Source organism: Spea bombifrons, chromosome 12 (genome assembly GCF_027358695.1).
Source record: "Spea bombifrons isolate aSpeBom1 chromosome 12, aSpeBom1.2.pri, whole genome shotgun sequence".
Classification (NCBI taxonomy): Eukaryota; Metazoa; Chordata; class Amphibia; order Anura; family Pelobatidae; genus Spea; species Spea bombifrons.
In genome coordinates, this window is record NC_071098.1 from 7,455,001 (window position 1) to 7,470,418 (window position 15,418).

At 38.0% G+C, this 15,418-nt stretch overlaps 1 protein-coding gene across 1 annotated transcript in view; it reads left to right on the top strand.

The window, feature by feature from the left end:
• MEGF6 (multiple EGF like domains 6) overlaps positions 1-15,418 on the top strand; it is a 137,328-nt gene that overhangs the window by 12,566 nt on the left and 109,344 nt on the right. The window contains exons 2-3 of the mRNA XM_053451686.1: positions 3,254-3,388; positions 7,372-7,481. Coding sequence (XP_053307661.1) covers positions 3,254-3,388; positions 7,372-7,481 — 245 coding nt within the window. The remainder of the gene's footprint in view (positions 1-3,253; positions 3,389-7,371; positions 7,482-15,418) is intronic.

A 15,418-nucleotide genomic window follows, 5' to 3' on the forward strand; every position in this document is an offset into this window, starting at 1 on the left:
CGCAAACAAGATATGGATTATTGGTGGATCCTCAGGACTTGTTTGAAAGCCACCACACCTGACAATGAAGATTGTGGTTAGTAGGGAATACAAAGTGTTTGATTTGCACATTTGTCAAAATTATATCCCCTGTGTCACATGCAACTGCCTTCTTTACTATTGAAGGGGCCGTTGAGCATGCACAACGGTAAAAAGTTGAGCATGCTGGTACTGTTGATCTGGCTGGGCTTTCTGGATGATGCACATAAATTAGTGTTTCATAAAGAAGCCTTTTAGAGGACCTGGTTCTTCTCCTTTTTTGTGATGTTGGCTGCACAGGGGGTCATGCAAGTTAATTTAGTGAAGAGAGTGCTTCTCACAAAAACATTTGAGTGTGGTGTGAGGTCTCTGCTCACGGCCACATTCTGTCACAGCGGTGTGGGATGTAATATTGGTAAATATTTTAGGGTTATTTCAGGGATAAACACAGGGGCTAAAGCAGGTTGAGCCAACATTGGGTACCAAGGCCCAAGGGGGCCATCCTCTCTGCGGACCCTGTGTCCAGCTGTCTCTTTTATATCTACTGAGCTCTTCTCCTGCTCACTTCTGGTCTGGTGTCACGTTATGATAGCGTGACCGGCATTAACCTTATTGACAGGCACAGACCTTCTTGTTACCCAATGAGGTCACCAGAGATTTTAGCCCCAGGAGCAGTGATAGTGGGTGGCCAAAAGCAATTTGCAATCTGGCCCCCTACCTGCATTTTTATGCTGCTCTTTCATTCCACACAGACATGATTTAAGTACTTACACGGCTGAGCTGGATTTTGTGAAGATTTATTGGTTTACCGGTTTCATTCCTTATCAGTGACATTTCAACCCCGTGCTGTACAGTTTGTTTAAAACAAGTGTGCGGTGGACAATTTATTTTCGCGTTGGTAGTGGGTGAGATATTAATCTGTGGAGCACACAGAGTAGGAGACGTTAATGATCTGGTGGCATTTTTCCAAAGAATGAAAGAATTATTTCAAGGATTTCCAATAAATTCCATGTTCCAAGTGAAACTTAAAACATTTAGTAAACAATGACGCACGGACTGGAAATGAAGTGAAACATGGATTTTTATCAAAGAAAAACAACATGCAAAGGGTAGCTGAGTGATTTCAGTGTACCCCCCCACCATCAGTGGCATTTATATAGGGGGTGCTTGGTGTCCAGGTATTTGGGGGATATCTTAGCACAGCTTGTCCCGGTTTGACTACATGTTGTGTCGGATATCAGAGTAAGGAATGATATCTCTGGTGGTCTTGTTGATGGCTCTTTCTCCTGCTCTGTTGATCTTCATGCTGTTGGATAGGCAAAGTGTCCGTTCAAGGACACCAGTGTTCATGGTAAGGTTTGTGAGGGTCCATGGAACATTAAATTGTCCACCACAGACCCCAGTAACTGTCCACTATGAGCAATGTTGGTGCCGACCCCATGTCTCTTCTAAACCATGGGCCAAAAGGACAGAGACTTTTGCTGATAGAGGTCTAATGTCCCTGCTTCTCCGCTGGACAACGGTTGGGTGTGTTGAAGAGCATCCGAGTTAGGACTGGGGCCAAGTCACAGCTGCATCCCGTGCACCGTTCATAGACACTTATTACAAAAGATGAGAGCCAGAAATGTTACTTTTCCACATCATTCAAGTTCATTTGCTAACTATGACTGCACCTTTGTGATCAGTGTCTGAGATAGAAAGTAATTTTATGGACTATCACCCTTAAATGTTAGGGAATTTAGTATCAAAGAGTGATTCTAGTTTGAAATTATTACCGTATCCTGTGAACCATTGGACAATTTCATCCCATTAGTAACTTAAGGGGATGAGACCACTTTTGAAACTTTGAACCAGAATGATGATGAATTTTAACCCCAATGTGTCAATAATATCGTATTTTAGAAAAAAGCACACATTTTAGCAAAGTTAGCAAAGAAATGTGAGTGGAAAGCGACACATAATTACACAGCATCCACATTCTGACCAACGTAAACACATTAAAAATTGGAACATAGAATTTGGCGACGGATAAGACCCATTCGCCCCGTCTAGGCTGCCATTTTTCTGCTGTAAAGACTCAGACCTTTATCAGTCCCTGATTTCGTCTTAGATTCCCGTGCATGTTTAAATCCCCTCTCTGTATTATCCCATACCAATTCTGATGGGAGGCTGTTCCATTTACCTACCACCCTCTCAGTAAAGAGTTTAAGAAAAAAAAAAAAAACATAATGGCAATTTTTTAACATTTAATTAAAAATTAAAAATGTCCCCCTGATTTCGCTTTCAGAATCTGGTTAATTTATTCCACTGAGATCGGGAAGTGATTTTAAAATCTGTATTTGGAAGCTCGGAGCGTTTTCTGCAGGAAAGAAATTCACAAGTTGATAATTGCCATCCACACCCTCTCCATCCTGCAGTTGTTAATCCTCTCTGTCAGCGGTAGCTGGTAACGAAACCAAGACACGCATTTCTCTTCCTCCCTTTAAAGTCCTCTGTAATATCTCGCCTTTCCCAAATATATAAGCGAAAATTTAATATATACTCGCGAGTCGCTATTTACTGATATCTGTCCCATTCTATTCTATTTTTTTGGGGGTATTGATACAGTATTCCAATGATATGGTGTCTGTATATATTATTATTATAATATAATATAATAATATGATATAATATAATATAATATAATAATATAATATAATATAATAATATAATATAATAATATAATATAATAATATAATAATATAATAATATAATATAATAATATAATATAATATTATTATTATATGATAATACAGAACATGATTTTGTTTCTTTTGGAATGCTGTTAAAGTAGAATTTTTTTTTCAATGAGAATGGTTTTATTAGAGAGCGTGTTCCTAAAAAAGCAAAATATAACTGTTCTGTGAATATTTAATATATTTTCATATTTTAGTTATTTATAAATAGAAATATATATATATACTGTATAGTATTAGTGCTTACCCTAAATTATAATGCTGGGGGGTTGTTTTTTTCTTGTGATATTGTTGGGGGGTTAACTGGGTTGAAGCCCTAAGTTTATTAAGAAAACCCCCCTACATTAAAATGTATCGAAATACTCGGTGATCAGCAATTTTCTTGTCAATTCAATGACATAGCAAATTTATAGCTTTGTCAGGATATTTTGAGTGATTTAAGTCCAGAGTATCAAAGTTGTTAATGTTTTTTTCTTCTTTTGTGTTTTTTTTCTTCTTAGGCCCAATGTATGTCCAGAGCGGGAAACGGCCATCGTAGCTCACAAACAGCCAGTGACCCAAGCCTTCAGCCGCATGGTCAAAGTATGGAAACAGGGATGCGCGGGACAGATGTGGTGCGTTGGGTACGAGAGGAGGTACGTCAACGTTTTGTGATAAGGGGATGATGGCTTTACTGAGAGGGTGGTAGATAAGTGCAACAGCCTCCCAGCAGAAGTTATATAAACTAACACAATGAGGGAATGTAGACATGCATGGTGTAGGCATATGGCGACTGGATCTAAGACAAGACCAAGGGAAAAACAGGCAGACTAGACAGGCCAAATGGTTCTTATCTGCCCTCAAATTCTACGTCGTTCTCACTCAGGAATTTACTAGACGTATAAATGCCAAGGTAATAAAAATGAATACACATTAAATACACAAAGTTAAGAAATGTTATTAGTTTCAACTGGGGCTGTGAAGTATATGCTTGATGATCACATCCGTCAAATTGTCCTGCAAGCAATGTTGATGTCATCATCAATCCCGAGTGTTGACCAACTGGAACCTCTCCATCTTTAGAAAAAACTATCATTCTCTTGATTCCTTCCCACTATAATCAGCCAGTTTCATATGCTTTCATGGCATTATATGAGTTATAGTTCAGAAACAGCGGGGTAGTTATATTTTATCTACCCCTGGCATACTTGGTGAACCCTCTTCCTTGCTGTAGAAGCCAGATTTCGTTCGGCTTAACGCCTTATCAACACATTATGAAAAAGAGAAAGACGGATATTATTAGGATAGAACATGAAATTAAAGCTGATAAATAGCAAGCGCTTCTTGTACCGATGCCAAGATAGAGATATTTTATCAATGGGGTCTTTCCAGAAACAATGGAGATACGTTTCGAAAAAGCCTGCAGGTAAGGAAGGAAGCCAAAGACACTTTTTGTACACAAGGAGTTTGGTTTGATTATTGGGTACAAAATGTGTGAAGCCACAACACGCACTGCTTAACGTGTTAACAGACAAATAGAATACAGATACTTCTTCTGTCTTTGATTCTTTTACATCATGTGTCGAGGGTTTTGTGATTGAAGTATTTCATGTTTTGAGTTGGGGTGAAATGCATTGAATATAGAATAAATTAAGGCGTTTTGTCTAAAGAATAAAGAAATAGTTCATCTTGGATTAATAACATTTTGAACGTCCACCAGGAAGGGAAGAGCAGTCCCAGGTATTTCCTCCTTATCTCGAGAGGGAAGACTGGGAAGATCTGAACAAAGCTGCCTTCAAATGTAGAAACGTCCCAAACCCAGGAACTATTAGTTACAACGTCCCAAAAATTACTCTAAAACTGTAATTTTCAACAATTACCAGAGTAGTATACATGTCAAGGTAATAAAAAACTAATACACACAGCCAATCAAAGAGTATCTACAAAGAACAAAGTCGCTAAATAACACAGTCGCCGCGTTCCATGGGACTTCAAAAGCCGAAATTTGCTTTTGAACACGTAGCGACTAATTAATAGTAACTAGCAAGTCGCTGTTTGAAGCACCTAGTAGAAAAAAAGACTCCCTACACGCTCTTATGACTATCTTACGCAACTAATTGGGGCTTAGGTGTCTTTAAAGAGGAAGAACAGCCACAACCTTCTGAAATGTGAAACCCTATGTTCTACACGATGGAGATTTTTTATGCCTGGGCACAGCTAGTCTTAGCAATAGTCATCCTGGGGTATTTAAATCAGGGGGCAACAAGCACTAGTGTATTCCTCCTATGAAGGTAGGTCCACTAGTGTTACTAGGGGTAGATTGCTTTGTTTTGATGCACATTCCCGTGCCTCTTTCCTACTATGATGTTCCTCCTGTCTAAGAGCCCAGAATGTTTGGTGGTTAGAAGGGTATCACAGTGTTCTACCATGTGGATGTTATATCGTGGCACATTTGTTCTGGTAGCAAAAGACGTGAGAAGGAGCTCCTAGACAGTTCTGGAGGAGAGGAGTGGTTGAGTAGATTGGAGAAACAGCTAATTTCCTCCACATGGAGCCCACTAAAGCCCACATGGCCCAGATTCTCCTACAGCCGCTCTGAACTTTAAAGAGCTGAGTACACTTTTTCTGCGTGACACGAGTAAGGACAGCTATAATTTATAAATTGTGGAACATTCCTTTTTGGAACTCATAACCATGACAAGAAGTGTCCTCATTGAAAGGTGAAGCCTGGCCACCCAAACATATCTGTCCCGGTTTCATTCTGCTGGGCATTCAACACGCTATGGCACAAAAACCATGAAACGCTTTAGAGAACGGGGTAAATATTTGATACAAAGATAATGATTTCCACATAAAATATAAAGACAATGTATCATAACCCTTAGATGTTCTGCAAATAGTCCAACGCGGTGCTTATTGCTGGCCTCAGTTCATTCCTTACTAGAAACATCTGTCAGACTTTACATTACAATATCTTTTAGAGTCCTGCGCATAAACAAATTGTGCTTTTTATCCTTCCAAGCTCCTCGATAAGAGGTATACAATGTATAAAGCTGTTCAGAGACCACACATGGAATTCCAGAAGCCCTGGCAACATCTCTCCATTGTCAGACTGTCCTTATAGCCACATTTCTGGAGCCTTTTATCGCCTCTGATTCATAGATATGTTTGCTTTAAGTTTTTTTTATTGTTCCATTAACCTTCTGGCAGAGCCTCGTCACGGCAGATTTTCAATTCTCAGACTCTAATGTCCGTCTTTATCCAAAAATTGTTTCGCGGGATCCTTAAATCGTTTTAGCCTGTGCCAAATTTCCTTCATGTCCTACAGGGAGCCGTTTGCATGATAATCTAGTGAATATTTAGCCCACTTACCAACTGCTGGATGAATTGTTTGGGAGCGGGATGTGTCACTTTACGAGAGGGCTTAATCAGTCGGAGCTAAGAGGATTGGATATGTCGAGTGGGTGTCGCTTCCTAGATAGGCAAGTCAATGAAGAACGTCATGTTTGGACTCCTGTATCCTGGCAACTTGACGTTTGTTTGGGAATTAACCCTGAGCTTTAAATATTTCTCCACTGACAATCACTGATAATGTCAAATTTCGTGATAGCTTTGGGTAATTGGCCACTTAACTCCATTGAGGTGCAAAAAAAATGGTGAACTCAGGACATAGAACGTCTGATACCCCGCATCCAGACGACTATAAGTCCCATCATGCTCAGGTGGTGTCTGATTGAGTTTGGTTCCACCACTGGCAGCCTGGGCATCATGGAATCTGTAATCTAAGGCGTGGAAAAGGTTTTTGTTTTCTCACCTAATAGTAAAATCGATTTCTGTGTTGCCTGTAGCCACCTTTGGTGAGCCGAGCATTGTGCCAGCTATAGTTTCTGGTGGAAGGCCCTCCATCAGTTATCTTTGACAGCCATGGCAAGACGAGTGTGATGCGATGTGCAGAGCGAAGCATTTGGAGTGCCAGATGTATCCTATCTCTGGATGACTTCTCCTGGAAGGCCATGGCTGGCCAAACATGATGGAAGTTATAGCGGTCAGCAGCGGGGGTCCGAGAAGGGCCATATCAGTATGTGAATCTGACTTTCTCCACCTGCGGTGCTCAAAGGATGTAGACTTAATTTGAAACAAGTCATAACGTGTCACCTGAATCATTTGGTCCTGTCTCCGCGACCTGGATGTATGAAATTTTGAAGTTTGAACTCTCAGGTTTTCTCATTAGCTTTTAACAGCCTCGGAAATGATTTCGGTGTACAAATAAGTATGTGTTTGAACAATGAAATATCGTTCCGAATACGTCTGCCTAATGAGGCTAGAAATATGAGGTATGGAGCGGGGCATTTATAATTAGTGATATTGCTTTAGGGACTTGCGCAGAATGCTGCTCTGTTCCATCTGGTCCATCATTTTAAATAATGCATCACCTTCCAATTGGGGAGGAATGACTTTTATGATGGATACGCCACCATATTCTAATTCATTTGACATGAGGTGTTTGGAGCTCTTTCTAACCAAAGAAAAATAGTACTGTAATATTTGTAATTTAATTACAGCAATATGTGATTATACGGGAGAAAACTAAAAAAATATGATTTCTGTAAAATGTAATTTTGTTTCCTTTGTCTTGCAGAACAGCATACTACACAACATACAGACAAGTGTACAGCATGGATTATCAAATGGTTAATAAATGCTGCCCAGGATGGTCCCAACGCAATGACGAAAAAGGCTGTTACCACTGTAAGTACCAACGTTCCAGGTGTGGAAATTAGCCTGGGCGACGTCATACAGGGGTAAGACAGGGTACTCACGTTAAACGTAGCCCAATTAACCCATTAGGGTGTTTGAAGATGTAAGAAAGCAATTGGGGTTAGACTAACAGAAGAAGGTAAAATTAAATATGCAAGTAGATTGACCCTAATTAGAAGGACATGAAAGTGGAAGACACTGCTTTCATCTTATCATTGTCCTTCTCCGGACACCATTGGAATGATCCTATCAAATTCTGGTAAATTATTGTGCAATCTTTTACTTTAATTAAATGCACTTATATGAACTGAACATTCCTGCAGAATTGAGCAATTTTATATCTAAATACAGCATTCAAAACAGCATTCCTGGTACTGTCGCATTACCAAACCTCTCCCAAAAATAATAATTTAATCAAGTTAAATGTTGCCTCATTTATATTATTTCAGGGAATGCTTTATTGTCATGTGACCCCAAAGCTGGTACTGATAGGCTTGGAAGTCGGTACTGATTACAAAGCCTCTGGACCTGTGTTTAATCCCCACATATCCCATCCACACCTGGCCCTTTAAAGTCTATTGAGACTAGATCCTCCTTACTTGTCCCTAGCCCCACCCCTTTGTTAAACCACACCCCTCTCTGTCCCCTATATAAAGCAGAAGATACCAGCTCTGAGAATCTGTATGCTGATAAGATGCCGCCATGGAAATCAGATAAAGCTTTTTTTAAAAAAAGTTTCTGTATTATTTTTATTTAAAAGAATAAATTGACAGATCAAGGTTTATTTGTTTATCTGTTTTGTGGAGCGGCTCTATATATTCAGTCCTGGGAAATCTAATTCATGCTGTTTTTGTATTCATCAGCATCCTAGTTAGAAAAAATAAAGCCCTAGCCTTTCGCAGCCGCTAAATAATGTGATCTCGCTGAAATAGGTTGTGTACTTAAAGACATATTTATTACAAGCACATAAATACAAAGTGACAAGTGTGTCTATGAGCACATTATTTTGTCTTCACTATTTAATTTCATTGTCAAGCCCCCCTGCCCCTGTACTGTGCAGTAAATAATACTGAATATAACCATCATTTGCATGAATTCTTTACCATCAGCGCAAATTTTCTAACCCTTTAAGTTCAAGGTGGCTGTGAAAAGCAATGCAACACAATGCAGATCTAATGAACTGCTCATCTATTGGTGCTGAATGTGTTAAAGAGCAGTCCCGGACTAAAAATGAATAAGTTACAATTTAAGGTTTTATGTAAACCTACATTTTTTAATGTTTGAAACTTGTCTTTTTGAGTCGTCCAGGTGTATTTTGTAGTAATAGAAGTGTGTGCCTTGCAAGAGCTTGGTTACTGTCACCTGCTGTGCACTAAGGCAGGGTTAGGAAGCTGCCGGGGAAGGTCGGCAAAGAGGGTAGGAAGGAAATACTCAACAAATTGTTGCCTTAATTCACTAAACATAGAATTTTGGACTTGAAACACAACATTTACGGCAGATAAGAACCATCTGGCCCATCTAGTCTTCCCGTTGAGTGCGTTTAGGTTAACAGCCTAGTGTACAGAGACAAACTAGCACGGGGGGTAAAGAAAGTGTTCAACTTATATACCCAACAGCAACCCAAGATGAAAGTTACATTACATTTATTTATATAGCGCCAACAGATTCCGTAGCGCTGTTACAATCAGTATTCACACACAATAACAAACTCGTATAAAAGGAGACGAAGACCCTGCTCTTGCGAGCTTACAATCTAGTCGGTGGTTGAGGGGGAAGTGAAACAATAGGAGAGGACGGCTTGGACAAGGATGAGTTGGTTCGGGTCCGTATGATCTGTGGAGGTTGTTGGTCGTTCACGTGGCTCGATTAGAATGATGGCGGAGAGCTTTAGGGGGAAAAGTGGGTTTTCAGAGAGCTTTTGAAACACTCATGCAAGGCAGAAAGTCCAACGGAACAGGGAAGGGGTTTCCACAGAAGGTTCCACGAATTGTACTGAGACTTCCAAGGATTCATTAATCTAACTGGCGAGTTGGAAATGTGAGTTTAAGGAAAAAATTCCAACTCGACTCCTCATAATGTATCCGTGTCAAGTCGCTCATTTGCCAGTTCGGTTGGAAGCCAAGTTACCTCCACGGCAGCTCGCAAATGTGTGAAGTCAAAAGAACTCATAGAAACCTGAGAGCCGCTTGAATGTTAGTGAATAAGAAAGCACATTCAACCTTCAACTCAACCGACAACTGTTAGTAAATAATGTACATTGTGTGTGTGAGAATGTGGGGTTTATACACGAAAGTGCTTTTAATTTGTGTCAAATTGATTCGATCACCTTAACGTTTAAACTTGATTGATTAGATCTTTAACGATTAGATTACAGATTTAAAGGAGCCTCAGCCTACTAGCTTGACTACTCATCACTAATAAAATACTAAGATGCACCTTACGAGAAATATATACGAGAAAGATATCTTACGAGAAAATAGTTTAATGGCTCACACCATTGGTGCTGAAACCATTATATGTTGCCTTAGGACAATATTCTCATGCGTACTGCTGACCGTATAGAAAACCCACGAGCACAAACAACAGACGGATCGGGAAAGTTTATTGAAAGAACACAATCCCAGATAGATAAACATTTCCGTCTCAAGGGATATTCTTTTCGGCAGAGCATGAGGTCAAAACGTATAACAGAAAACAGGAAATTTTATGTTTTGATGCCTTTTGGGTAATTATCATAATGTGTTGATTCAAATATTTGACATATCTTTTTTTTTTTCTTGCAAAATAAATCAAATACACCTTAAGATATATTTTACAGAAAAAATCATTTTGTTCTGTAATTCCTGTTGGAATAGTAATTAATAATAATACTTTGTTGTTTCACAAGGATGTTCACCTGGGGTGCACTCAACAAAGTGTCTCACAGCTTGGTCCTTAGTGGGTAGACCACCTCTTTGCTATCGTCTTATTGATTCAGCTGCCTTCTAACGTCTGGATATCCACAGCTCCATTATTTTCCACCTGTCCAGTAGCTTGATTGAAGGGACCCTCCAGCCATCATATGGGCTTTAATACAGGTGATAACTGAATGTCCCCTTGTAATCTCTTTCTCCCCCTTAAAAATTCATCAGAATCACCCCTATGCAGTCTATGACACTCTGGATTGTCTATTTAATGGTAACTCAAACAAATATCCCTGGCATGCCATCAACAATCCATACACATACTGTATCCGCCTGATAGCAATACATAAGAATTTCAGTAGGGTTATCAAACTGATTCCTTTCGTGGACAACCCAATTACTTTTTGGGGCAACCTGGCAAGGCATGTGCACTCTAGATCACCAATCTTGATCCCTGATACCCGGGTTAAGGTTCATGTACTCAACACGAATTATAACCTAAAATGCAGAGGAGGGCTGGCGCCTTCTGGTCTAGGGGCAGATAAAGCTGTGTGGCCCTCTGGCTCCCTGACCTCACCCCCCAGCACACCCTTGACTAGCACACACACTCTAACACATACACTTACACATTCACACCCTTACCTTGCTCGCAGCCATTCTTCATATTTGCTTGAGTACTCCGCAAGTGGTCGGCTATTACCGCAGGGTCACGTAACATCACCCTGCGCGGCTCCTGCCTCCTGGCCATCCTGAGAAGAATTTAGCCTGGCCCAGGGGGGACAATTGCCCTTCCCTGCTAGAATGCATGAGAGTCATCAGTGAGCAAGGAGGGGACCTGAGTCCTTGGCAAACTGAGCCTAAAATTGGCTGATCTATAAAAAAAAACAAATACATTTTCTACTGCGTGTGATAATATTTTACATGGTACTGCGGTTTGCCATGCACAGAGATTAAGGGTTGTAACTGTTATCCTAATAATTTATTTTTAAGTGCCAACATTCTATAATTTACAGTTTATTAGTGTTGTGAAATATTTGGAGCGGTGCAATAACCTGTGTTTAAGAATGCAGCCTTACACCCCCCGCATATCATGTGTATCAAATATACTATGTCTCAAACAGCTATAGGTCTCTACAGCTGCACCATGACCACAACTCTTACTATGCTAGCCGTCCTACAGATGACTGATGGGAGTTATAGTCCTAAACCAGTTAAGATTTTCTTAGTTCTTCACCACTGCCCTAGTTTACATTTTAGATGTCAATCCTTTTTACCGCTATTATTATTATTATTTATAAATATATATAATTATTATATAAATAATATATTATATTTTATATTATTATATAATATAATATATTATATTATATATAATATATAAATATTATATTATATATAATATTTATATATTATATATAATATAATATATAAATAATATATTAAATTGTATAAATAATAATATTTTGCTCATAAACAGAATAAATTAGCTATTGTATGTTAGCCTGTCTGATCTTCAATAAACATAAATGCTACCTACATATAAAACACTTTTTGTCTTTTTGACAAAAGGGTTAAGATTTTGAGGATTTTGTCAGGGTTATTCCAGCAAACGTGCATGCGTGTATGCGAATGGGGAGTATTTCTATTAGTAAAAATAGCATTTAATAAAATTGGAATTTCTAGGAGGAATTCCATGCGGTTTCCCCACGCAGTAGAGCGTTTCAGCTGAAATGTGCGTCGCAGAAACATTTCTGTATTATTTTAAATTTAAATTTTGTCCCGGGAGGGGGGGGGGATTATAATTCTATGGATAGCTTTAAAGGATGGAGCTGCTTTCTTCTTTTATGGGGAGTTATCAAAGTTCAGAAGTCAAATGGGTTCAATGATATGAGGCAGCTGTTATAGACCAGCATTATACAGCCATTTTCAAAATGTTTTTCAAGCTGTGTAACAAAAGTAGTCCTATTTTAACACAGTGAGGAGTCGAAGCACGACAGACCGATGGAATATTCTTCAGCGGAAATATTGTTAAGTGGATCTGTCACCTTCACACAACATTGCTTGGTTCAGTATAGCTGCCGAAACCTCCCTTCTGGGTACCGAGTATTTCTGCCATTTTTGAATAGTTCATTCGATATTCTATAAAACATTTTAACGTACCAGTCGCATTCCTAATTATTTCCGACGGCGGGATATTTAAATCAATCTTCCATCATTCAGATCTTTTAATTTTTATCAATACAGCAAGTTTACAAATTATGTTTTGAAACAGAATATATTTTGTGCTTTGATGTGATACATTGTTACAACAAATTATGTTTTGTTAAGCACTTCAGAAACCAAAATGCTTAGACAAATCATTAACTCACTATACTTTCTAGTGAGCTTATCAAATAAAGGTTAATCATGTAAAAAATAGCACAGAAACGTTTAAGAACTATTTTCAGTTGGTAAGGCAATAGCCTATCAGTGCCTGCTTTGGTGTCACATGACAATTAATTGTTCCCAGGAAAATTTTGCATAATCAAAGAATTATTTCTGGGAAAGGTTTGGGCATGAATTATTATGTTTCTAATGCTGAATTTAGTTCCAAAAAAATGTTAAATTTAAGTTTATAGAATAATAAAAATTAAAAAACTAATTTACAAAATGTCATCCCCTGTTTAATGTAAAAAAATCTTTGTGTAGCCCGATCAAAAATTAAATGCATAAAATTAATTTAAGAAAAATAATATAATTAGTAAAAAAAATATGCAGTAGCAAATAATAAGCAATGATTCTATAATGTGATAAATATAATTAATTTTACAGATGGAAAAACAATATATATTATATACATATAAAATGTCAATGGGGTTGTAGACGCGTGAAACAACATTTTAAACAGTTTCATTAATATTAATGTTTACTCACTCAACGCACCAATAATCCTGGGAACTATGATGTCATGTTAACCGCGTTAAAGGGATTATTGCACCCCTGTTTTGTAATTAAATCAGGGAACGGATGACTAATTTTTTTTCCCCAGCATTAAAGACCAAAACCACTGATGTAAAACCAAGCTTTTCCTTGCATATCTCATGCAGAACTCGGTGTTACCATAACACCATCTAATCTCTAATTCCAGTCTTTTTAAATCCGGTTGTGTTTTGTATGTAGCCCTTATTAGCCACCTGGAAGTAAAGTGGATTTATCACAATTAGATACTCATTTTAAGTCACTTATCATTTTATTTGGTTAAATATATTCAGCATGGTTAAATTTAGTAAAACAAAATAAGCATTTAGTATTTCTAAATACATATACATCATTGAAACATCTAAGATGGTCAAAGACATGGGATCATGGGATATAAAATATAAGTGCTGTGGCATTTATCTTATTAGACTGGTATGTCATATTATAAATCTGTTGTCAAATAAAGTGATTATTTTGACAAAGGGTCCCGAAGCGTCGAGTATATGAAGCCAAAATAAAAAACTATTATTTTTTAAAAAAGACCCGTGAGTGTATATTTTCCTTATATTCATAAATATTAAGCCATGGTGTGGATTATACTTCATAGTTGATCGAGAATGCTCAGACTTTCAGGCCTACTTGAAATGAGATAGTAAGCTCTACTTAGTGCAAGGAGAGATATGTTTCAAATTATGGCCCCGATGAACACGGCGTTATAGAAGACTGCAAAAACAATCCAAATGCCACGTCTTATTTTTTGTAAAGTCTTTCTTTTCCCAACCATATTTTGTTCAAATGTTCTTCAATGACCACGGAAAATAATTTTGCATGTAATCTCAGCCCAGTAAGCTCAGCTCTGTAGAACACATTGTGAACGTTGCTATAAGATGGTATTTCTGCATGAATCAAAGACTTTTGGTTGGATTCTTTTTGAAATAGTGAACCCTTAGCTTGTTATGCCTGGGGGGATACCAACTTCAGTTACCCGGCAGACCCCAGGATTTTTGGTATAAATCCTTCTGATTTAGGAGTTAATATGACATACTGTTGAAAGTACTTTTTTCTCTGTAAAAGTACAGCTAATGTCATTATTTTTATTATTATTATTATTATTCCAATAATAATATTACATAATAATAATAATAATAATGATAATAATAATAAATAAGATATAAGGGTAATGGAGGCTTCTAGCATTATAAATTAATCTAAAAATATTAAACCTTTGTTCATTTTTATACAATGTATCAGAATTTTTCTGCATTAATGTAAGTTTTTTCATGCTCATATTCTGAATCCTGTTTTTTTTGTTTTCTTCCATATTCCTATGTTTTTACACCCCAGTTGTTAATAGCTGAGTTGCTGCAGTATTGAGTCGCTACAAAAAAAGGGTTAAGGATAAACTCAACCACAATAATATTTGGGATTCAAGGTTTACTGCTCCAGGGAAGCCACGGACAGTTGGAAGAGGAAACTGATCTATTTATCCTTTGTGCGTGAAGGCTAAGTTAGTGCCTGAAGCATTGCATTTTGTTCTTTGCAAGAATCATTCGCTTGTCATACCTCCTTGCAAGGAAAATGAGAAAAAAAAGGCTTCCAGTGTCTCGGCTAAGACAAGAATGCTCTTGTATTATAAAGGTGAAACAGATGTTGATCTGTTATACATGTAGAAGCATTAAAAACATAACTTGTTACAGCAGTGTTCATTTTATTACCTAGAACGTGCACTCGATTTTATAGAGGTTATATGCGTTAGGCAGACATAAGTGGCATTACTCTAAAAGATTCAGCGTGGGGGATGCATAATTTCGTAAATTGCCTATTTTTTTTTATTCTTTGGTACAGAGAGCCTCATACGTCACAGCAGCTGTCCTGTCTACAAGATTTGCTATTATGGAGTTTACCCAATCTTCCTCGAAGAACATTTCTGTAACCATCATTCCTAAGCGTTCGCATGCATACATATCATCACATCATCGTAAGGGGGTGATAGTCTAGCCAGAAATATTGCCAATCTTTAAGGCATATGTGCAGAAATAAAACAGAACTTTCGGTCTGTTACAAAGG